Genomic DNA, 24,656 nt, shown 5'->3' on the forward strand with positions numbered 1-24,656 from the left:
ATTTGATTTGATTTGAAATCTTAACGCTACAGCATACAATGACATTCTAGACGATTCTGTCTAAGGCCCAATTCTGGGGAAGGCCCTTTCCTGTTTCAACATGACAATGCCCCCATGCACAAAACGAGGTTCATACAGAAATGGTTTGTTGAGATAGGTATGGAAGAACTTGACTGGCCTGCACAGAGCCCTGACGTCAACCCCATTGAACACCTGTGGGATGAATTGGAACGCCAACTGTGAGCCAGGCCTAATCGCCCAACATCAGCTTCCGACCTCACTAATGCTCTTGTGGCTGAATGGAAGCAATGTTACAACATCTAGTGGAAAGCCTTCCCAGAAGAGTAGAGGCTGTTATAGCAGCAAAGGGGGGGACCAAGTCCATATTAATGCCAATGATTTTGGAGTGAGATGTTCGATGAGCAGGTGTCCACATACTTTTGGTAATGTCATGTATTACCCAATTTGAAAAAGTACCGCGTTACTTTACTCCATTACTCATAAAAGTAATCTGATTATATAACATGTTACTTTTGTAACGCGTTACCCCCAACACTGATGGTCAGTCACACAGACAGAGCTCCTACAACACCAACAGGCTAGATGACAACGTCATGCTTACATGCACACAGGAGTGTGGACAGACATCGAGAGAGCTGGGAATCTTACTGGATGCAAAACACATCGGCAGGACTGCATCTCTTTTTTTTTTGTTCAGTTCAATGAAGTTCAATTATTTTCTGTTGGGCCTGGTCGCATGATGTTTAATGTGCCAAATCCTAACTTGAGATTAACTTGCACCTTCAACTTCACAATCCCCAAACTTCCTATTGACTTTAATGCAATGCAAAACATCCCTGCTTTCTTTTCTCAAGTTATGATTGGACCCCACTGTTCTGGCACATTCTGGGTAATGTAGTTTTGGCAACTGCCTGCGTTCTCAGTACTCCCGGGCCTCCTCCAGCTCGTTCATGAACACGTCCTGGTGGGGGTTCTCCGGGCAGACCAGGCCGTTGTTGGGCGGTCGCAGCGCGTGGAAATGGCTCCAGTCCCCTTTACACAGGATCCAGGGCAGCACGTCCACCTTGAAGTGGAGCTCCGGTGAGAACTCTGTGCTGATCAGATTGGGCGTTCCCGCACCCTTCCCCCGCGTGATCAGATGGTCGCGGTTGTCGTAGCAACAGTGCTGGGCGGCGAGCGTGGCGACGTCGCCGGAGAGGGCCGAGCGGATGCAAGTCCTCGCTGAGGGTTTGTAGATGTCCAGGCGTTCTTTAGGGCCGCTGGCGTCGCGCCAATGGAACGTCCGGTCGTGTCCCTCGTCGAAGACGCTGACCACGGTGTCGGCGGTGGCCGAGGGGTAAGTGCAGGGGCAGCTGGGTAGTTCTAACAGGACCTGGTTGAGGTATCTCTGGAGGAAGTTGCTCTTACAGTTCAGCCACTTCTCACAGGTGTCCACGTCTAAAGGGAGAGCAGAGGGAGGCCATTGTGTCAATTACCATCTAATTACATAGTTATTTCTGCTCTGTTCTGCCCTGTTCTGTTCTGTTCTGCCCTGTCCTACTCTGTTCTGTCCTGCTCTGTTCTGTCCTACTCTGTTCTGTCCTGCTCTTTTCAGTTCTGTTCTGCCCTGCTCTTTTCAGTTCTGTTCTGCCCTGTCCTACTCTGTTCTGCCCTGCTCTTTTCAGTTCTGTTCTGCCCTGTCCTACTCTGTTCTGCCCTGCTCTTTTCAGTTCTGTTCTGCCCTGTCCTACTCTGTTCTGCCCTGCTCTTTTCAGTTCTGTTCTGCCCTGTCCTACTCTGTTCTGCTGTGGTCTACAGGGATGAATAAAGCTGCCTCTGTTCTGCTCTGTTCTGCTCTGCTCTGTTCTGTTCTGTTCTGCTCTGTTCTGCCCTGCTCTGTTCTGCCCTGCTCTGTTCTGCTCTGCTCTGCTCTGTTCTGCCCTGCTCTGTTCTGCTCTGCTCTGTTCTGTTCTGTTCTGTTCTGCCCTGCTCTGTTCTGTTCTGCTCTGTTCCACCCTGCTCTGTTCTGCTCTGTTCTGCCCTGCTCTTTTCAGTTCTGTTCTGCCCTGTCCTACTCTGTTCTGCCCTGCTCTTTTCAGTTCTGTTCTGCCCTGTCCTACTCTGTTCTGCCCTGCTCTTTTCAGTTCTGTTCTGCCCTGTCCTACTCTGTTCTGCTGTGGTCTACAGGGATGAATAAAGCTGCCTCTGTTCTGCTCTGTTCTGCTCTGCTCTGTTCTGTTCTGTTCTGCTCTGTTCTGCCCTGCTCTGTTCTGCCCTGCTCTGTTCTGCTCTGCTCTGCTCTGTTCTGCCCTGCTCTGTTCTGCTCTGCTCTGTTCTGCTCTGCTCTGTTCTGTTCTGCTCTGTTCCGCCCTGCTCTGTTCTGCTCTGTTCTGTTCTGTTCTGTTCTGCTCTACTCTGTTCTGTTCTGCTCTGCTCTGTTCCGCCCTGCTCTGTTCTGCTCTGTTCTGTTCTGTTCTGTTCTGCTCTACTCTGTTCTGTTCTGCTCTGCTCTGTTCCGCCCTGCTCTGCTCTACTCTGTTCTGTTCCGCCCTGCTCTGTTCTGCTCTGTTCTGTTCCGCCCTGCTCTGTTCTGCTCTGTTCTGTTCCGCCCTGCTCTGTTCTGCTCTGTTCTGTTCCGCCCTGCTCTGTTCTGCTCTGTTCTGTTCCGCCCTGCTCTGTTCTGCTCTGTTCTGTTATATATATATTTTTCCCAGGTGTAAATTGATAAAGTGTATTCAACGTACCTGTGCCAAAAGGTTCAGTGCCGTTCTCCATCTCGAAGGGGAAAGCTTCAGCCACAGTGTTGACATCGTCTGGACAAGGCTCCATGTCACATTTGGAGGCCTCTGTCAGGGTGCAGGAGTAACCACAGGACCGTATCCTTTTCCTCTCTCCATGACCACAGGTGACAGAGCACGGAGACCAGGCACTCCACTCCTCCGTCTCCTCCTTCTCTGTGGGGGGAAAAAACAAAACTCATGATATTAAATGATAATGCATTTAGATGTATAGTGTTTCTCCTATTTAAGCTGTTTTACATTTTATGGAGGTAACACACACACACACTTCTCCCCCATCACACGATTACTCTCTATTCAGTAAGAGATGAATTTCTCTCCCAGCTGTGGGATTTCCTAACTAGGCTACATCCTAACTGTGTAGAACTCCAATTAGAAGCATTTGGCTGGTTCACCACCTGTGCTTAACAAGCTATCAAGGAAAAGGAAAAGAACTTGAAAGGGTTCATTAGTAGTACTACTTATGTTGTTTTTGGGGGGAATATCTGTACTTTACTATTTATATTTTTGATTACTTTTACTTCACTACATTCTGAAAGAAAATAATGTACTTTTTACTCCATACATTTTCCCTGACAGCCACAAGTTCTCGTTACATTATGAATGCTTAGCAGGACAGGAAAATGGTCCAATTCACAGACTTATCAAGAGAACATCCCTGCTCATCCCTTCTGCCTCTGGTCTGGAGGACTCACTAAACAGAGAACATCCCTGCTCATCCCTTCTGCCTCTGGTCTGGAGGACTCACTAAACAGGGAACATCCCTGCTCATCACTTCTGCCTCTGGTCTGGAGGACTCACTAAACAGAGAACATCCCTGCTCATCCCTTCTGCCTCTGGTCTGGAGGACTCACTAAACAGAGAACATCCCTGCTCATCCCTTCGTCCTCTGGTCTGGAGGACTCACTAAACAGGGAACATCCCTGCTCATCCCTTCTGCCTCTGGTCTGGAGGACTCACTAAACAGAGAACATCCCTGCTCATCCCTTCTGCCTCTGGTCTGGAGGACTCACTAAATAGAGAACATCCCTGCTCATCCCTTCTGCCTCTGGTCTGGAGGACTCACTAAACAGAGAACATCCCTGCTCATCCCTTCTGCCTCTGGTCTGGAGGACTCACTAAACAGAGAACATCCCTGCTCATCCCTTCTGCCTCTGGTCTGGAGGACTCACTAAACAGAGAACATCCCTGCTCATCCCTTCTGCCTCTGGTCTGGAGGACTCACTAAACAGAGAACATCCCTGCTCATCCCTTCTGCCTCTGGTCTGGAGGACTCACTAAACAGAGAACATCCCTGCTCATCCCTTCTGCCTCTGGTCTGGAGGACTCACTAAACAGAGAACATCCCTGCTCATCCCTTCTGCCTCTGGTCTGGAGGACTCACTAAACAGAGAACATCCCTGCTCATCCCTTCTGCCTCTGGTCTGGAGGACTCACTAAACAGAGAACATCCCTGCTCATCCCTTCTGCCTCTGGTCTGGAGGACTCACTAAACAGAGAACATCCCTGCTCATCCCTTCTGCCTCTGGTCTGGAGGACTCACTAAACAGAGAACATCCCTGCTCATCCCTTCTGCCTCTGGTCTGGAGGACTCACTAAACAGAGAACATCCCTGCTCATCCCTTCTGCCTCTGGTCTGGAGGACTCACTAAACAGAGAACATCCCTGCTCATCCCTTCTGCCTCTGGTCTGGAGGACTCACTAAACAGAGAACATCCCTGCTCATCCCTTCTGCCTCTGGTCTGGAGGACTCACTCAACACAAATACTTCATTTGTGAATGATGTCAGTGTGCCCCTGGCTATCCGTAAATGTAAAAAACAAGAAAATTGTGCCGTCTAGTTTGACTAATATAAGGAGTTTGAAATGTTTTATACTTTTACTTTTGATACTTAAGTATATTTAAAATCAAATACTTTTAGACTTTTAAGTAGTATTTTACTGGGTGGCTTTTACTTGAGTCATTTTCTGTTAAGGTATCTTTACTTTTACTAAAATAGTGTTTTACTGGGTAACTTGAACTTTTAGTTGAGTCATTTTCTGTTAAGGTATCTTTACTTTTACTCAAATATGACAATTGGGTACTTTTTCCACCACTGTAGTAAACAGTACTGCTGAGAAACAAAGCTAGATTTGGTTTAGATGCATTTACTGCACTGACGTAGGAGCCAGAAGCTAGACTGTAGACATTACAAGGATAAGTAAATAACCTCTTAAAACTCCATCTAATCCCTTAACATCCACATTACTAAAAGTGTAAAGTGAATTTACAGGAAATTCTATTTTATAATTGTTTCCATGACAGAAAAATCAAAATCCATAACGAGGCTTTTCTATGTACAGTTGAATGCTCCTCTGGTCTAACCTTTCTCCTCTGGTCTAACCTTCAGCCTATCTGCCTTCTGAAAAGTTTGAGTCTGGTGTTTAATGATACTGAACATGTCCGCCCTCGATTACCGACGAGATGAGGTGGGTGCAGAAATTGCAGCTTTGGCGGAGGCGCAGCTTTGTCCTTTGTGGCACAGCCAGCTCACCATACGGCCAGAACACAGGAATAGACGCTTCTCAGGAGCATTTAAATTACAGAAGAGAAGCCCCAACGTTACGCTAGTCTGACTGACATGCTTTATGTTCACTAAAAACCTTCAGATCGGATCACTTCATAAACATTGTTGCCCTGTTCCTAGATCACATGCACCTCATTTAGAGACGTTCAATGTTGATGCATGTGTACATACTGTCTGCACACAGCTACATGCTCACAGTTGTCTACATGGATGAATAGAGCTGCCTGGCTCTGCTGTGGTCTACAGGGATGAGTAAAGCTGCCTGGCTCCGCTGTGGTCTACAGGGATGAATAGAGCTGCCTGGCTCTGCTGTGGTCTACAGGGATGAATAGAGCTGCCTGGCTCTGCTGTGGTCTACAGGGATGAATAGAGCTGCCTGGCTCTGCTGTGGTCTACAGGGATGAATAGAGCTGCCTGGCTCTGCTGTGGTCTACAGGGATGAATAGAGCTGCCTGGCTCTGCTGTGGTCTACAGGGATGAATAGAGCTGCCTGGCTCCGCTGTGGTCTACAGGGATGAGTAAAGCTGTCTGGATCTGCTGTGGTCTACAGGGATGAATAGAGCTGCCTGGCTCTGCTGTGGTCTACAGGGATGAATAGAGCTGCCTGGCTCTGCTGTGGTCTACAGGGATGAGTAAAGCTGTCTGGCTCCGCTGTGGTCTACAGGGATGAGTAAAGCTGTCTGGCTCCGCTGTGGTCTACAGGGATGAATAGAGCTGCCTGGATCTGCTGTGGTCTACAGGGATGAATATAGCTGTCTGGCTCCGCTGTGGTCTACAGGGATGAATAGAGCTGCCTGGCTCTGCTGTGGTCTACAGGGATGAATAGAGCTGCCTGGCTCCGCTGTGGTCTACAGGGATGAGTAAAGCTGCCTGGATCTGCTGTGGTCTACAGGGATGAGTAAAGCTGCCTGGATCTGCTGTGGTCTACAGGGATGAATAGAGCTGCCTGGCTCTGCTGTGGTCTACAGGGATGAATAGAGCTGCCTGGCTCTGCTGTGGTCTACAGGGATGAATAGAGCTGCCTGGCTCTGCTGTGGTCTACAGGGATGAATAGAGCTGCCTGGCTCTGCTGTGGTCTACAGGGATGAATAGAGCTGCCTGGCTCTGCTGTGGTCTACAGGGATGAATAGAGCTGCCTGGCTCCGCTGTGGTCTACAGGGATGAGTAAAGCTGTCTGGATCTGCTGTGGTCTACAGGGATGAATAGAGCTGCCTGGCTCTGCTGTGGTCTACAGGGATGAATAGAGCTGCCTGGCTCTGCTGTGGTCTACAGGGATGAGTAAAGCTGTCTGGCTCCGCTGTGGTCTACAGGGATGAGTAAAGCTGTCTGGCTCCGCTGTGGTCTACAGGGATGAATAGAGCTGCCTGGATCTGCTGTGGTCTACAGGGATGAATATAGCTGTCTGGCTCCGCTGTGGTCTACAGGGATGAATAGAGCTGCCTGGCTCTGCTGTGGTCTACAGGGATGAATAGAGCTGCCTGGCTCCGCTGTGGTCTACAGGGATGAGTAAAGCTGCCTGGATCTGCTGTGGTCTACAGGGATGAGTAAAGCTGCCTGGATCTGCTGTGGTCTACAGGGATGAATAGAGCTGCCTGGCTCTGCTGTGGTCTACAGGGATGAATAGAGCTGCCTGGCTCTGCTGTGGTCTACAGGGATGAATAGAGCTGCCTGGCTCTGCTGTGGTCTACAGGGATGAATAGAGCTGCCTGGCTCTGCTGTGGTCTACAGGGATGAATAGAGCTACCTGGCTCTGCTGTGGTCTACAGGGATGAATAGAGCTGCCTGGCTCTGCTGTGGTCTACAGGGATGAATAGAGCTGCCTGGCTCCGCTGTGGTCTACAGGGATGAATAGAGCTGCCTGGCTCTGCTGTGGTCTACAGGGATGAATAGAGCTGCCTGGATCTGCTGTGGTCTACAGGGATGAATAGAGCTGCCTGGCTCTGCTGTGGTCTACAGGGATGAATAGAGCTGCCTGGATCTGCTGTGGTCTACAGGGAGGAATAGAGCTGCCTGGCTCTGCTGTGGTCTACAGGGATGAATAGAGCTGCCTGGCTCCGCTGTGGTCTACAGGGATGAATAGAGCTGCCTGGCTCTGCTGTGGTCTACAGGGATGAATAGAGCTGCCTGGCTCCGCTGTGGTCTACAGGGATGAGTAAAGCTGCCTGGATCTGCTGTGGTCTACAGGGATGAATAGAGCTGCCTGGCTCTGCTGTGGTCTACAGGGATGAATAGAGCTGCCTGGCTCCGCTGTGGTCTACAGGGATGAGTAAAGCTGCCTGGATCTGCTGTGGTCTACAGGGATGAATAGAGCTGCCTGGCTCTGCTGTGGTCTACAGGGAGGAATAGAGCTGCCTGGCTCTGCTGTGGTCTACAGGGAGGAATAGAGCTGCCTGGATCTGCTGTGTTTTACAGGGATGAATAGAGCTGTCTGGCTCCGCTGTGGTCTACAGGGATGAGTAAAGCTGCCTGGCTCCGCTGTGGTCTACAGGGATGAATAGAGCTGCCTGGCTCCGCTGTGGTCTACAGGGATGAATAGAGCTGCCTGGCTCTGCTGTGGTCTACAGGGATGAATAGAGCTGCCTGGATCTGCTGTGGTCTACAGGGATGAATATAGCTGCCTGGCTCTGCTGTGGTCTACAGGGATGAATAGAGCTGCCTGGATCTGCTGTGGTCTACAGGGATGAATAGAGCTGCCTGGATCTGCTGTGGTCTACAGGGATGAATAGAGCTGCCTGGATCTGCTGTGGTCTACAGGGATGAGTAAAGCTGCCTGGATCTGCTGTGGTCTACAGGGATGAATAGAGCTGCCTGGATCTGCTGTGGTCTACAGGGATGAATAGAGCTGCCTGGCTCCGCTGTGGTCTACAGGGATGAATAGAGCTGCCTGGATCTGCTGTGGTCTACAGGGATGAATAGAGCTGCCTGGATCTGCTGTGGTCTACAGGGATGAATAAAGCTGCCTGGATCTGCTGTGGTCTACAGGGATGAATAGAGCTGCCTGGCTCTGCTGTGGTCTACAGGGATGAATAAAGCTGTCTGGCTCCGCTGTGGTCTACAGGGAGGAATAGAGCTGCCTGGCTCCGCTGTGGTCTACAGGGATGAATAGAGCTGCCTGGCTCTGCTGTGGTCTACAGGGATGAATAGAGCTGCCTGGATCTGCTGTGGTCTACAGGGATGAATAGAACTGCCTGGCTCCGCTGTGGTCTACAGGGATGAATAGAGCTGCCTGGCTCTGCTGTGGTCTACAGGGATGAATAGAGCTGCCTGGCTCTGCTGTGGTCTACAGGGATGAATAGAGCTGCCTGGCTCTGCTGTGGTCTACAGGGATGAATAGAGCTGCCTGGATCTGCTGTGGTCTACAGGGATGGATAGAGCTGCCTGGATCTGCTGTGGTCTACAGGGATGAATAGAGCTGCCTGGATCTGCTGTGGTCTACAGGGATGAATAGAGCTGCCTGGCTCTGCTGTGGTCTACAGGGATGAATAGAGCTGCCTGGATCTGCTGTGGTCTACAGGGATGAGTAAAGCTGTCTGGCTCTGCTGTGGTCTACAGGGATGAATAGAGCTGCCTGGCTCTGCTGTGGTCTACAGGGAGGAATAAAGCTGTCTGGCTCCGCTGTGGTCTACAGGGAGGAATAGAGCTGCCTGGCTCCGCTGTGGTCTACAGGGATGAGTAAAGCTGCCTGGATCTGCTGTGGTCTACAGGGATGAATAGAGCTGCCTGGCTCCGCTGTGGTCTACAGGGATGAGTAAAGCTGCCTGGATCTGCTGTGGTCTACAGGGATGAGTAAAGCTGCCTGGATCTGCTGTGGTCTACAGGGATGAATAGAGCTGCCTGGCTCTGCTATGGTCTACAGGGATGAGTAAAGCTGCCTGGATCTGCTGTGGTCTACAGGGATGAATAGAGCTGCCTGGCTCTGCTGTGGTCTACAGGGATGAGTAAAGCTGCCTGGCTCCGCTGTGGTCTACAGGGATGAATAAAGCTGCCTGGATCTGCTGTGGTCTACAGGGATGAATAGAGCTGCCTGGCTCTGCTGTGGTCTACAGGGATGAGTAAAGCTGCCTGGATCTGCTGTGGTCTACAGGGATGAGTAAAGCTGTCTGGATCTGCTGTGGTCTACAGGGATGAGTAAAGCTGCCTGGATCTGCTGTGGTCTACAGGGATGAGTAAAGCTGCCTGGATCTGCTGTGGTCTACAGGGATGAATAGAGCTGCCTGGCTCTGCTGTGGTCTACAGGGATGAATAAAGCTGCCTGCCTGTGCAGCCAGAAGGCACTATGCTCTTTTCCCATCATGCACAGGGAGAAAACTGACTGAGAACTAAGAGAAACAAAAAACAATAGAGGCGTAAATGTTATCCACGTCCCTGAAAGCCCCCAAATTCTTGAACAGGCTCAAAAGGCCTTGCCGCCTAGGGCCCAAGGCAGAGGGCCGAGTCGGGGTCTGGGGGGCCCGGAGGGGGGATGAAAGACCCAGCCGAATGGCCCCTGTCATCCCCTGTTCCCAATCTGCCCTCTAATTATACACAAGCAGTGGGCTGTTTTGTCCATCCGGGGGAACAGGCTCATGTTGCCATTAGCGAGCGCATCAGGCCCATCTTCAAAAGACAGCAGGCCTCCACAGCGAGCTGCAAGTTGGGACCCAGTGTCCACTTCAAAGGCTGGAGCTCCACAATGGCCTGACGGTCGAGTGCTCGCAGAGCATAGCTCTCTCGCTCGCTCAGTCAGTCCAGCCCTGCTGCCCTGCCACAGTCCTCAGTCAGTACAGCCCTGCCACAGTCCTCAGTCAGTACAGCCCTGCCACAGTCCTCAGTCAGTACAGCCCTGCCGCCCTGCCACAGTCCTCAGTCAGTACAGCCCTGCCACTCTGCCACAGTCCTCAGTCAGTACAGCCCTGCCACAGTCCTCAGTCAGTACAGCCCTGCCGCCCTGCCACAGTCCTCAGTCAGTACAGCCCTGCCACAGTCCTCAGTCAGTACAGCCCTGCCACCCTGCCACAGTCCTCAGTCAGTACAGCCCTGCCGCCATGCTGCAGTCCTCAGTCAGTACAGCCCTGCCACCCTGCCACAGTCCTCAGTCAGTACAGCCCTGCCACAGTCCTCAGTCAGTACAGCCCTGCCACAGTCCTCAGTCAGTACATTCCCCGACACCCTGCTGCAGTCCTCAGTCCCTTCTCTCTCTCTCTCTCTCTCTCTCTCTCTCTCTCTCTCTCTCTCTCTCTCTCTCTCTCTCTCTCCATCCTCTCTCTCTCCATCCTCTCTCTCCCTCTGTCTCTGTCTTTCTCTCTGTCTATCAACCTTTTTGGTAACGAATCACTTATTGACATTTTTCTTAATCCTGTGAATGTTTGTTTCTCTTTGTTTCTCACTATTTCAAAACAATAATATTCTCAACTTTTGTAGGCCATTTTATAATGATCCACTACTCGGAGGCATGCAAAAGTGGATCAGAGATCACTGTTCTTTTCTATTATTTTTTTTACAAATTTGTCCTGCTATACAGACACTGTGCCACTTAGCGAACAAAGGAAAGCCTCACCATAGTAGCTCTGTGTGGCGTCCCAACCCTCGTTCCAGCGACTGCTAGGGAGGGGCTCTTCGCTAACATACTCCAACAGGTAATCTTCCTCGACTTCCTCTTCCTCTCCAGTTTCCTCCTCCTGCACTGAGCGGCCCGTCCCATCCTCGCTGGAGTCAGCGTCTGTGTATCCCCAGAACAGAGGCCAGAACAGCTTCTTACCCCCCAGCCAGCCTTCAGAGGACGAGGGGATCCAGTCCTTTATCAGATCCATCTCTAAGTCCATGTTAGGGTCGTCCACCACCTCAATGGTCACCTGGGAGGGAGGAAAGCAGAGTGAATCATTTAGAGAACCATTGTGGAAGCATGATATTGATATTGATTCTGTGGACACGCTAAGATAGCTACAACTAGTCCTATATGATCACAAACTATATGATCACAAAGTCTGCCAAAACTAAAATGTTGAACACTTACTTCACAAAAATACATACTTTTAATAGGAGGATGCACACAAAACTTAACATCTAAATGTTACTGGAAAGCCACAATGTAAGCAAGAGATGTTTACCAAATTCACTGACGACACATAAAACATACCTTTCAGAAGTATCAAGGGATTTACATGCCTAATTTCTGGCTCTGACTTAACCAGTCAGTCAGAAGATCCCACGTGTAACCCGTCAGACATGAGATGATCCGTGAGCACTCAGTCAGAAGATCCCACGCGTAACCAGTCAGACATGAGGTGATCCGTGAGCACTCAGTCAGAAGATCCCACGCGTAACCAGTCAGATATGAGATGATCCGTGAGCACTCAGTCAGAAGATCCCACGTGTAACCAGTCAGACATGAGATGATCCGTGAGCACTCCGTTAGAAGATCCCACGCGTAACCAGTCAGACATGAGATGATCCGTGAGCACTCAGTCAGAAGATCCCACGCGTAACCAGTCAGACATGAGATGATCCGTGAGCACTCAGTCAGAAGATCCCACGCGTAACCAGTCAGACATGAGATGATCCGTGAGCACTCAGTCAGAAGATCCCACGTGTAACCAGTCAGACATGAGATGATCCGTGAGCACTCCGTTAGAAGATCCCACGCGTAACCAGTCAGACATGAGATGATCCGTGAGCACTCAGTCAGAAGATCCCACGCGTAACAACATCTCATTACACTGGCAGGCCACTACTGTATGACTCAACCTGTACGTTAGCTCACTCCCATAGTAGTTGTCAGCACCAGGCAACACGGAGAGACCATAAGAGGGTAAAGCCTGCATGGGGTCATTACATCCAGCTCCAGCTAACCACATCCTGAACTGCCCTGAGTCGACCAGTAGATGGAACTAACTACTGTGGGATTGAGATGAGTTCAACGAAAGGACATACTGAAGACATTGAGGCTAATCGCTGGAGGAATCACAGGAAAGGACATACTGAAGACATTGAGGCTAATCGCTGGAGGAATCACAGGAAAGGACATGCTGAAGACAATGAGGCTAATCGCTGGAGGAATCACAGGAAAGGACATACTGAAGACATTGAGGCTAATCGCTGGAGGAATCACAGGAAATGGAAGAAGTGAAGGGGAGGATTGGAACTATTTATTCAATGTGAAAGTAGTTACCGTCTTGTTCTGCTGAACTTGGCATTCATGCCAAGTAGAACCTCCTCACCACAGAATGGAATCAAGATAAAGGATCTCTATAATCACTGCTCTTCCCTGCTTTACCAGGGAGCAATGCATTGTTGGTAGAGCATATATATACAGTGCCTTGCGGAAGTATTCGGCCCCCTTGACCTTTGCGACCTTCTGCCACATATCAGGCTTCAAACATAAAGATATAAAACTGTATTTTTTTGTGAAGAATCAACAACAAGTGGGACACAATCATGAAGTGGAACGACATTTATTGGATATTTAAAACTTTTTTAACAAATCAAAAACTGAAAAATTGGGCGTGCAAAATTATTCAGCCCCCTTAAGTTAATACTTTGTAGCGCCACCTTTTGCTGCGATTACAGCTGTAAGTCGCTTGGGGTATGTCTCTATCAGTTTTGCACATCGAGAGACTGACATTTTTTCCCATTCCTCCTTGCAAAACAGCTCGAGCTCAGTGAGGTTGGATGGAGAGCATTTGTGAACAGCAGTTTTCAGTTCTTTCCACAGATTCTCGATTGGATTCAGGTCTGGACTTTGACTTGGCCATTCTAACACCTGAATATGTTTATTTTTGAACCATTCCATTGTAGATTTTGCTTTATGTTTTGGATCATTGTCTTGTTGGAAGACAAATCTCCGTCCCAGTCTCAGGTCTTTTGCAGACTCCATCAGGTTTTCTTCCAGAATGGTCCTGTATTTGGCTCCATCCATCTTCCCATCAATTTTAACCATCTTCCCTGTCCCTGCTGAAGAAAAGCAGGCCCAAACCATGATGCTGCCACCACCATGTTTGACAGTGGGGATGGTGTGTTCAGCTGTGTTGCTTTTACGCCAAACATAACGTTTTGCATTGTTGCCAAAAAGTTCAATTTTGGTTTCATCTGACCAGATGTTTGGTGTGTCTCCCAGGTGGCTTGTGGCAAACTTTAAACAACACTTTTTATGGATATCTTTAAGAAATGGCTTTCTTCTTGCCACTCTTCCATAAAGGCCAGATTTGTGCAATATACGACTGATTGTTGTCCTATGGACAGAGTCTCCCACCTCAGCTGTAGATCTCTGCAGTTCATCCAGAGTGATCATGGGCCTCTTGGCTGCATCTCTGATCAGTCTTCTCCTTGTATGAGCTGAAAGTTTAGAGGGACGGCCAGGTCTTGGTAGATTTGCAGTGGTCTGAAACTCCTTCCATTTCAATATTATCGCTTGCACAGTGCTCCTTGGGATGTTTAAAGCTTGGGAAATCTTTTTGTATCCAAATCCGGCTTTAAACTTCTTCACAACAGTATCTCGGACCTGCCTGGTGTGTTCCTTGTTCTTCATGATGCTCTTTGCGCTTTTAACGGACCTCTGAGACTATCACAGTGCAGGTGCATTTATACAGAGACTTGATTACACACAGGTGGATTGTATTTATCATCATTAGTCATTTAGGTCAACATTGGATCATTCAGAGATCCTCACTGAACTTCTGGAGAGAGTTTGCTGCACTGAAAGTAAAGGGGCTGAATAATTTTGCACGCCCAATTTTTCAGTTTTTGATTTGTTAAAAAAGTTTAAAATATCCAATAAATGTCGTTCCACTTCATGATTGTGTCCCACTTGTTGTTGATTCTTCACAAAAAAATAAAGTTTTATATCTTTATGTTTGAAGCCTGAAATGTGGCAAAAGGTCGCAAAGTTCAAAGGGGCCGAATACTTTCGCAAGGCACTGTATATATATATATATATATATTTTTTTTTTACCTTTTTTAAATTTAACTAGGCAAGTCAGTTAAGAACAAATTATTGTTTACAATGACGGCCTACACCGGCCAAACCCGGACGACACTGAGCCAATTGTGTGCCGCCCTATGGAATTCCCAATCACAGCCGGTTGTGATACAGCCTGGATTCGAACCACTGTGTCTGTAATGACACCTCTAGCACTTCCAACACCAGGATTCTGGGTTTGATTCCCGGGACCAACCATATGTAAAATGTATGCATGCAGGACTGTAAGTCCCTTTGGATAAAAGTGTCTGCTAAATGTCATATATTATGTATATGTATTATTTATATTAGGCGGGCTTCCCCAGTACAAATGTAAATCGCTCTTGAGGGGCTAGAAAAACATCATAAAAATACTATCAATATTCGTCACCACACCTGGATGTTGGGGTTCTGCGAGCTGATGTCTGCGTTGGCCAGCTCAGGGAAGTTCTTCAGGTCCAGAACGAAGGGCTTGATCTCCTCAGGCTCTGGCTGGGGCAGAACCCCTACGGAGCGGTGCTGGGAGTGGAACCACCTCCTCTTGTGGCGGTGCTCAGTGACAGGGGGGAGGAGGTTCTGGACCTGGTTCTGCTGCTCCAGGGCCTCCGGTCCATGATGGACCCCACTGATGGGCGGCTGATCACGAGCCTGAGGAAAAAGATAGGACACCTCAATTAATCATCATGACGAAACACAGTGGACTGGACCGCTCTGAAGACCTTGATGACATTAATCATAAACAATACACTGATTACTGGCTAGTTTAAGATACAAAGGTTACTTGCTTTAGCTATTTGCCCAGGAGAAACATTTGCACCATGCTATGACTTAGTGACAGAGCTCCTAGAAATCATTGGGGCAACAAATCAGCAGACCAACCAACCAAACCCCGTCCATCCGTCTGCTTCTCATTTATTTCCCACAGCAGCCAGAGCCCTGGCATCCAGGCCTTTGACAAAGAGGAGCCTGTGCCAGATTCTCTAGTTTTAATGAGAGCGCTTCGAAGTCGTGGGACCCCTGGGATGGTGGGCAGGCTGGCCCTGTGTTTCAATCTGCCGTGTCCTGCCATGCCCTAGGGCAGCAGGTAGCCTAGCGGTTAAGAGCGTTGGGCCAGTAACCGAAAGGTCGCTGGGTCAAATCCCCAAGCCTTGTGAAATGCACTTGATCCTAATTGCTACAGGAACTCACTCTGGATGAGAATGTCTGCTAATAACTCATGTAAAGAATGTGCAGCTACACTCAACAGACAGAAGCCATAGGTCTCCCTAAGGTCCTCCTCCCCCTGTCTCTCCCTGTCTCTCTCCCTCTGTTCCTCCCTCTGTCTCTCCCTCTTCTCCACCCTCTGTCTGCCTGTCTGTGACAAAGTGAACATCGTCTAGCTCTGACATTGCCGATAGCTACTTTATTGCGGAAAAATGTACTCACTATGACTGTGATACTGTATGTGGTTATCTCAACTAGCTATCTTAAGATGAATGCACTAGATTGTCAGTCGCTCTGAATAAGAGCGTCTCCTAAATGACTCAAATGTAAATGTCAACCATCCTTTAGATCAAGTTGCCACTAAAAATGTATCTAAGGTCAGGTAAGGGTCTTCTATTAATCAACACTTTTAATTCAGCCAGTATCTACAGTGGTAATAAATAGCCCAAACATCTGACAGGACTTCAGTAACTGAAGCAGTGCCAGTCTGAAATGTAGTGCAGTTTAAACCAAAATCTGGAGTGGTGACAAAACAGTTGGTTATGGGCCCGAGAACAGACTGTACTTTTTCAATGGCTGCAATTCTCCCATAAAAAAAGTCAGCCTGTTGGTCGGTCAGATCTGATCCATTTAGAGGTAACCCCTGTCAAACATTATTGACTCTTTACTGATGAGAGGAGGATCCTGAAGACTTCCTCTGGGTCTTGTCAGGTCCCTCTGAGAATTAGAGGATGGTCATTACACGCTTCCAAACACATTAGGACTTGTCTTCCTTCTTTGTTCTGTGTTTTGATTGGATCTGGTGTTCTGTGTTTTGATTGGATCTGGTGATCTATCATTTTGATTTGATTGGATCTGGTGATCTATCATTTTGATGTAATTGGATCTGGTGATCTATCATTTTGATTTAATTGGATCTGGTGATCTATCATTTTGATGTAATTGGACCTGGTGTTCTGTATTTTGATTTAATTATACCTGGTGTTCTGTATTTTGATTTAATTATACCTGGTGTTCTGTATTTTGATTTAATTGGACCTGGTGTTCTGTATTTTGATTTAATTATACCTGGTGTTCTGTATTTTGATTTAATTGGACCTGGTGTTCTGTATTTTGATTTAATTATACCTGGTGTTCTGTATTTTGATTTAATTATACCTGGTGTTCTGTATTTTGATTTAATTGGACCTGGTGTTCTGTATTTTGATTTAATTATACTTGGTGTTCTATATTTAAGCAATAAGGCCGGTGGAGGTGTGGTATATGGCCAATATACCACGGCCAAGGGCTGTTCTTAAGCACTACACAAGTGACTATGCATTGATAATAACGTATATAATAAAAGAGGGTGTGTGGGGGAGGGGCAATGCAAAAAGCCTGGGTGACCATTTAATTAGATGTTCAGGAGTCTTATGGCTTGGGGGTAGAAGCTGTTCAGAACCCTCTTGGACCTAGACTTGGCGCCCCAGTTCTGCTTACCCTGCAGTAGCAGAGAGAACAGTCTACAGACAATTTTTCCTCTGACACCGCCTGGTATTGAGGTCCTGGATGGCAGGAAGCTTGGCCCCAGTGATGTACTGGGCTGTAAGCATTACCCTCTGTAGTGCCTTGCAGTCGGAGGCCGAGCAGTTGCCATACCAGGCAGTGATGCAACCAGTCAGGATGCTTTCGATTGTGCAGCTGTATAACCTTTTGAGGATCTGAGGACCCATGCCAAATCTTTTCAGTCTCCTGACGGGGAATAGGTTTTGTCGTGCCCTCTTCACGACTGTCTTGGTGTGCTTGGACCATGCTAGTTTGTTGGTGATGTGGACACCGAGGAACCTGAAGCTCTCAACCAGCTCCACTACAGCCCTGTCAATGAGAATTGGGGCGTGCTCGGTCCTCCTTTTCCTGTAGTCCACAATCATCCCCTTTGTCTTGATCACGTTGAGGGAGAGCTTGTTGTCCTGGCACCATATTGCCAGGTCTCTGACCTCCTCCCTATAGGCTGTCTCGTCATTGTCGGTGATCAGGCCTACCACAGGGAGTACAGGAGGGGACTGAGCACGCACCCCTGAGGGGCCCCCGTGTTGAGGATCAGCGTGGCGGATGTGTTGTTACCTACCCTTACCACATGGGGGTGGCTCAGTCCCCTCCTGTACTCCCTGTTCACTCACGACTGCAAGGCCAGGCACGACTCCAACAAGATTGCCGATGATTCAACAGTGATCACCGACAATAGCGAGACTGCCTATAGGGAGTTCAGTTGCAGGGAGGTGTTTAGTCCCAGGGTCCTTAGCTTAGTGATGAGCTTTGAGGGAACTATGCTGTTGAACGCTGAGCTGTAGTTGCTCAGTGAATAGCATTCTCACATACATGTTCCTTTTGTCCAGGTGGGAAAGGCCAGTGTGGAGTGCAATAGAGATTGCATCATCTGTGAATCTGTTAAGGCGGTGTGCAAATTTAGGTGGGTCTAGGGTTTCTGGGATAATGGTGTCGATATGAGCCATGATCAGCCTTTCAAAGCACTTCATAGCTACAGACGTGAGGGCTACGGGTCGGTAGTCATTTAGGCAGGTTAACTTAGTGTACTTGGGCACAGGGACTATGGTGGTCTGCTTGAAACATGTTGGTATTACAGACTCAGACAGGGAGAGGTTGAAAATGTCAGTGAAGACACTTGCCAGTTGGTCAGCGTATGCTCACAGTACACGTCCTGGTAATCCATCTGGCCCTGCGGCCTTGTCAATGTTGACCTGTTTAAAGGTCTTACTCACATCGGCTGCGGAGAGCGTGATCTCACCGTCTTCCGGAACAGCTGGTGATCTCATGCATGTTTCAGTGTTATTTGCCTCGAAGCGAGTATAGAAGTAGTTTAGCTCATCTGGTAGGCTTGTGTCACTGGGCAGCTCTAGGATGTGCTTCCCTTTGTAGTCTGTAATGGTTTGCAAGCTCTGCCACATCCAACGTGCGTAAGAGGAGAGGAACACAGGCAGGTCAGGGCAGAGAGGGCAGGACAGGGCAGAGGGAAGGGCAGAGAGGGCAGGCAGGCGAGTGGTGTGACAGGAAGGCAGGCCTGATTTATGTGTCCACAGATATCAAAGGCCTCTACACTTGGCCCTTTCCAAACCATTACAGAATAACAATAAACTATGGGGTCCTTTGATCGCAAGCCTTGAAAGAGTGAGGAGGCAAGGAGAGGGAGGGAGAAGAAACAGATAGGTAGAGTGAACAGGTTTCAATATTTGTGAACCAGGCCATGCACACTCCACATTCTACACCCCTCCTCAGCCCCCCATGATATGGGGAAAACCAATAACACAGATGGCCAAAGTAAACAATCAACCAGCCTGACCTCTGACCTTATTCCAGTGTCAGAGAGATCTGCTGAGGGTTCCTTTAACCCTGCTGAGTTAGGGTAAAGTTTGGGTTAGGGTTATGTAAGCCCTTGCTATTGTCCCTCTTGCTCCTCTATTGTTCAAACCAGCCCCTCCTCTACCTGGTTAAACTGGCATCTACCAGGTAGGGTCACTGGTGCCCAAAACGCACACTCATTACCACCACCAGAATCACGACATGCTATCTCTCTCTTTCTGTCCCCTCTTTCTCTATTTCGCTTTCTCTCTAACTCTCTCCCTCTCCCTCTCTCTAACTCTCTCGCTCTGTCTCTCTCACTCTCCCCCTCTCTCCCTCTCTGTCTCTCTCACTCTCCCTCTCTCTACCTCTCTCCCTCTCTGTATCTCTCCCTCTCTGTCTCACTCTCTAACTCTCCCTCTCGGTGTCTATCCCTCTCTCTCTAAATCTCCCTCTCTCCCTCTCTGTCTCTCTCTCTAACTCTCTCCCTCTCCCTCTCTGTCTCTCTCTCTCTCTAACTCTCTCCCTCTCCCTCTCTGTCTCTCTCTCTCTAACTCTCTCACTCTCCCTCTCTGTCTCTCCCTCTCTGTCTCTCTCCCTCACTGTTTCTCTTTTGTTTGACATCCAACTGACATACATCATCAATCAGTTATAGACTATGGGCATCAGGACATCAACAGGGCATCCATTGAAGGAGACCCAGGGGAGAGAATGTACAGAGGAACGATTTCATAGAGCTCTGGAATCTGTCTGTTTAAACCTTTCCTCCATTCTTACATCTGATTTTGTTCATGGTGACCTTCAAGGCCCCTACACACACACACACCCATATATGTCCATGAGCCGCACAAACACCCACATGAGTTACTCTTACAGATAGATATGTGCTTCAAAGGGAATTCAGAAAGCCCATATGTTATAGCTGCTGTAGACGAGGAGGCTGTCTGTGTAATACTACGCTGCTCCGTGCAGCTCAGAACGACCTTCTCTCGATGCCTAGATATCTTACTATACATGGAGAAACGGCGAACAACCCTTTACCCCAAGGCCCTAGAGATTTCAGTGTAGCATAATGTTAGGCACAACATTATGATTTGATTTGGTTTGTTAGAAGGTTCACTTTTGTAACTGAAGTTAATTACAACTCAGAATATGTCATACACTCCAGTAGGTTTCACTGGCACGAGAACAGATCCTCTCTGTGGATAAATTTAAGTTCATTTCAATTTGAAGAGATAACTGACAAAAAATAAGCTATTATATTAGGCTATAGTGTAAAATATGTATTTAATTTCATAGAGGATAATATACATCAGCTCAATTCGTATCCAAATCCTGTGACATTTGGAACGTATTATTTACCTAAAATCTAGAAGAAAATGATTAAGAAAAAAGTTGCTTACCAACAAAAAAACACCATTGTGGCGTTTGTGGTGGTGTTTGTTGGGAAAGCTCATCACCAACACAACGAAAAGTACTAAAACGATGATAATTATCGTTAGACATCTCCCTCCGACTAGAAACATTTTCTCCATTGAAGTGACAACTAAAACCAAGTGGCAGTATTTGCGGTACTCAATCTATCACACGTATTCTTTCACTACAGTTATTTATTTTGCGAGATAAACTTGTTATTTTATCTCATCATTGGCGGTTGTTCTTTTCCGTGATTCGTTCCCGAGCAAGTCACGTATTGAACCAGCCAGAAGAAAGTCACTCATTCAACCAACAGCTTCAGAGTCGTCTTCTTGATAGAGATGCGCTCTAATGTCTGGTGGAAAAATCCATATCCCGCTGCCGCACTAGGACGCAACTGATTTCTCCTTTCGCTGTCTGCCTCCCTGTATTGCGCGTCTAGGTCAATGTGCGCTCTTCAATCTTCGCGTTAAAACTAGACCAACTTGGACTATAGTGCCAAGGATGCATTGAGTGCCACGTGCAGACCACGCACTCCCTCTGTCCGCACCGGTGAACGGTTTATTGAACTAGGTTAAAAGAGTTGGCTACATTTCGCTATGGTTGGGTGGATGTTTTCTACTAATACATTCACATCTGGAGTTGAAAATAGCCTGTATGCGTTTGATCTCGGATCCATTGTCCAATGAAGGTCCCTTAGCCACGTGTTGTCCCTGAATGAGTATGCTGCAGCTCTGATTCAGAAGGAAACCTGTTACCACTCTCTGACTTCATATGTTCACAGCTTCTACACTGTTGTTTGGTAGAAAAGTAATGCTCACGAATCAATGGGGGTGTCTCTCTCAGGGATCCACTTTTCCAAATGGAGGGGATTGAAGAGCCATTTTAGAGAAGTTGTGATCTCCACACAGAAATTACTGGTAATGGGCATGGACATAAAGGGAGAGGAGACCAGTAGACTATTACATGGATAAAAAGCCAGCCAACACATTAGCCTGAAAGGTGTCTCATGTCAATAAGAGATGCCAGCCAACACATTAGCCTGAAAGGTGTCTCATGTCAATAAGAGATGCCAGCCAACACATTAGCCTGAAAGGTGTCTCATGTCAATAAGAGATACCAGCCAACACATTAGCCTGAAAGGTGCCTCATGTCAATAAGAGATACCAGCCAACACATTAGCCTGAAAGGTGCCTCATGTCAATAAGAGATACCAGCCAACACATTAGCCTGAAAGGTGTCTCATGTCAATAAGACATGCCAGCCAACACATTAGCCTGAAAGGTGTCTCATGTCAATAAGAGATGCCAGCCAACACATTAGCCTGAAAGGTTTCTCATGTCAATAAGAGATACCAGCCAACACATTAGCCTGAAAGGTGTCTCATGTCAATAAGAGATGTGTCAAGGTGCTGACAGAACAGCTGATGCCTACTTTTACACCATGTAAAGAGATGGTGTGTGAATGCAAACTTCATGACAGTGTAGGGTAGGCTATAGTGTACTCCACACAAAGGCCTATTTTTTAAATACATGTTTGCTATTTGAATATACACTGAGTATACCAAACATTAAGAAACCCTTCCTAGTATTGAGTTACACACCCACACACATACAGTTGGATGTCCTTGCGATGGTAGACAAATATTGATACACGGGAAACTGTTGAGTGTGAAAAACCCAGCAGTGTTGCAGTTCTTGACACACTCAAACTGGTGCGCCTGGCACCTACTACCATACCCCGTTCAAAGGCACTTAAATATTTTGTCTTGTCCGTTCACCCTCTGAATGGCACAATTACACAATCCATGTCTTCATTTACAGTATTTACTTGTTTTATTGAACCTTTAACTAGGCAAGTCAGTTAAGAACACATTCTTAAGTACGATGGTGGCCGAGGAACAGTGGGTTAACTGTCTTGTTCAGGGAACAGAACAACAGATCTTGACCTTGTCAGCTCTGGGATTTGATCTTGAAACCTTTCGGTCACTGGCCCTACGCTCTAACCACTAGGCTACCTGCCGCCCCAAATTGTCTCAAGGCTTAAAAATCCTTCTTTATCCCGTCTCCTCCCCTTCATCTACACTGATTGAAGTGGATTTAACAAATTATGTATTTCAGAGGATGACCTTTGGAGTGTTTCCATGAAAGCCAGTACTTTTACCCAGAGCCCAGGTTTTAGCCACAACCTAAGACTGTCTGAGGGGGCTCTGAGTGGTACGCTACACTATGCCTTATTCATAGCCCACGGCCCGGCCCACGGCCAGCTCTAGGTGGTTACAGTCCAGTTTACTCTGCTCGGCTGACAGGAACAGGAGACTTCCTCAGGATGTAGTGCACCACAGTGGACCAGGACCAGCAAACAGCACTGTGGTATGGACACCACACACACACACACACACACACACACACACACACACACACACACACACACACACACACACACACACAAATACGCACATGCATGGAAGCACACACACACAAACATGCACACGTACGCAGGCACACACACAAACACGTACACACACGCTCATAGCCCTCCACCACTACACTCCAGATATTGCTATATCGCCCACAGAGTCCCCAACCCACACTGTGGTCCACATATGAGAGCGACACACTGGCCACACACAGACATGCACAGAGGAATGCATACACGCACAAGATCAATGAATCACATTGATGCCATTAGAATCTCATAGATTATCTTGAATATGACACAAGAGACGGTGACTCAGAAGGCCTTGTTTCAGAGTGATCCGTAACCCCAGGAGAACTGTAAACATCTGTGACTCAGAAGGCCTTGTGTCAGAGTGATCCGTAACCCCAGGAGACCTGTAAACATCTGTGACTCAGAAGGCCTTGTTTCAGAGTGATCCGTAACCCCAGGAGACCTGTAAACATCTGTGACTCAGAAGGCCTTGTTTCAGAGTGATCCGTAACCCCAGGAGACCTGTAAACATCTGTGACTCAGAAGGCCTTGTTTCAGAGTGATCCGTAACCCCAGGAGACCTTTAAACATCTGTGACTCAGAAGGCCTTGTTTCAGAGTGATCCGTAACCCCAGGAGACCTGTAAACATCTGTGACTCAGAAGGCCTTGTTTCAGAGTGATCCGTAACCCCAGGAGAACTGTAAACATCTGTGACTCAGAAGGCCTTGTTTCAGAGTGATCCGTAACCCCAGGAGAACTGTAAACATCTGTGACTCAGAAGGCCTTGTTTCAGAGTGATCCGTAACCCCAGGAGAACTGTAAACATCTGTGACTCAGAAGGCCTTGTTTCAGAGTGATCCGTAACCCCAGGAGAACTGTAAACATCTGTGACTCAGAAGGCCTTGTTTCAGAGTGATCCGTAACCCCAGGAGACCTGTAAACATCTGTGACTCAGAAGGCCTTGTTTCAGAGTGATCCGTAACCCCAGGAGAACTGTAAACATCAGTGACTCAGAAGGCCTTGTTTCAGAGTGATCCGTAACCCCAGGAGAACTGTAAACATCTGTGACTCAGAAGGCCTTGTTTCAGAGTGATCCGTAACCCCAGGAGAACTGTAAACATCTGTGACTCAGAAGGCCTTGTTTCAGAGTGATCCGTAACCCCAGGAGACCTGTAAACATCTGTGACTCAGAAGGCCTTGTTTCAGAGTGATCCGTAACCCCAGGAGACTTGTAAACATCTGTGACTCAGAAGGCCTTGTTTCAGAGTGATCCGTAACCCCAGGAGACCTGTAAACATCTGTGACTCAGAAGGCCTTGTTTCAGAGTGATCCGTAACCCCAGGAGACCTGTAAACATCTGTGACTCAGAAGGCCTTGTTTCAGAGTGATCCGTAACCCCAGGAGAACTGTAAACATCTGTGTGCCTCTGAGGTGGTCCCCGTGATTTACATGCAATTAACAAACAAACATAGTGTCACACACAGATTAACAGATGGACAGGAAGAAGACAGGACGTTTTATTGTGTTTACATCCATTACCATTTTATTTTGTGGCACAGGTTCATTTGACATGCACTTATGTCTTAATTGTGTAAATTCTAAATCAGTTGTGTAGCTTGTTGTGGTAATCAAATGATACCTACAGTGGGGCAAAAAAAAGTATTTAGTCAGCCACCAATTGTGCAAGTTCTCCCACTTAAAAAAGATGAGAGAGGCCTGTAATTTTCATCATGGGTACACTTCAACTATGAGAGACAAAATGAGGGAAAAAAATCCAGAAAATCACATTGTAGGATTTTTAATGAATTTATTTGCAAATTATGGTGGAAAATAAGTATTTGGTCACCTACAAACAAGCAAGATTTCTGGCTCTCACAGACCTGTAACTTCTTCTTTAAGAGGCTCCTCTGTCCTCCACTCGTTACCTGTATTAATGGCACCTGTTTGAACTTGTTATCAGTATAAAAGACACCT

General features: G+C 47.7%; 2 protein-coding genes across 2 annotated transcripts; both read right to left on the reverse strand.

The window, feature by feature from the left end:
• Window positions 1-346: 346 nt before the first annotated feature.
• On the reverse strand, window positions 347-11,477 carry LOC110521093 (isthmin-2-like). The gene is made up of 4 exons (XM_036976479.1): window positions 11,451-11,477; window positions 10,901-11,195; window positions 2,745-2,954; window positions 347-1,458 (listed from the first exon to the last, which is right to left on the reverse strand). The coding sequence occupies exons 1-4, from the start codon at window positions 11,475-11,477 to the stop codon at window positions 941-943; spliced, it is 1,050 nt and encodes a 349-aa protein (XP_036832374.1). The 3' UTR covers window positions 347-940.
• A 3,206-nt stretch (window positions 11,478-14,683) lies between these two features.
• On the reverse strand, window positions 14,684-20,804 carry LOC110521094 (isthmin-2-like). The gene is made up of 2 exons (XM_021598515.2): window positions 20,239-20,804; window positions 14,684-14,944 (listed from the first exon to the last, which is right to left on the reverse strand). The coding sequence occupies exons 1-2, from the start codon at window positions 20,368-20,370 to the stop codon at window positions 14,684-14,686; spliced, it is 393 nt and encodes a 130-aa protein (XP_021454190.2). The 5' UTR covers window positions 20,371-20,804.
• Between the last annotated feature and the right edge of the window lie 3,852 nt (window positions 20,805-24,656).

This window comes from Oncorhynchus mykiss, chromosome 4, assembly GCF_013265735.2.
Source record: "Oncorhynchus mykiss isolate Arlee chromosome 4, USDA_OmykA_1.1, whole genome shotgun sequence".
Classification (NCBI taxonomy): Eukaryota; Metazoa; Chordata; class Actinopteri; order Salmoniformes; family Salmonidae; genus Oncorhynchus; species Oncorhynchus mykiss.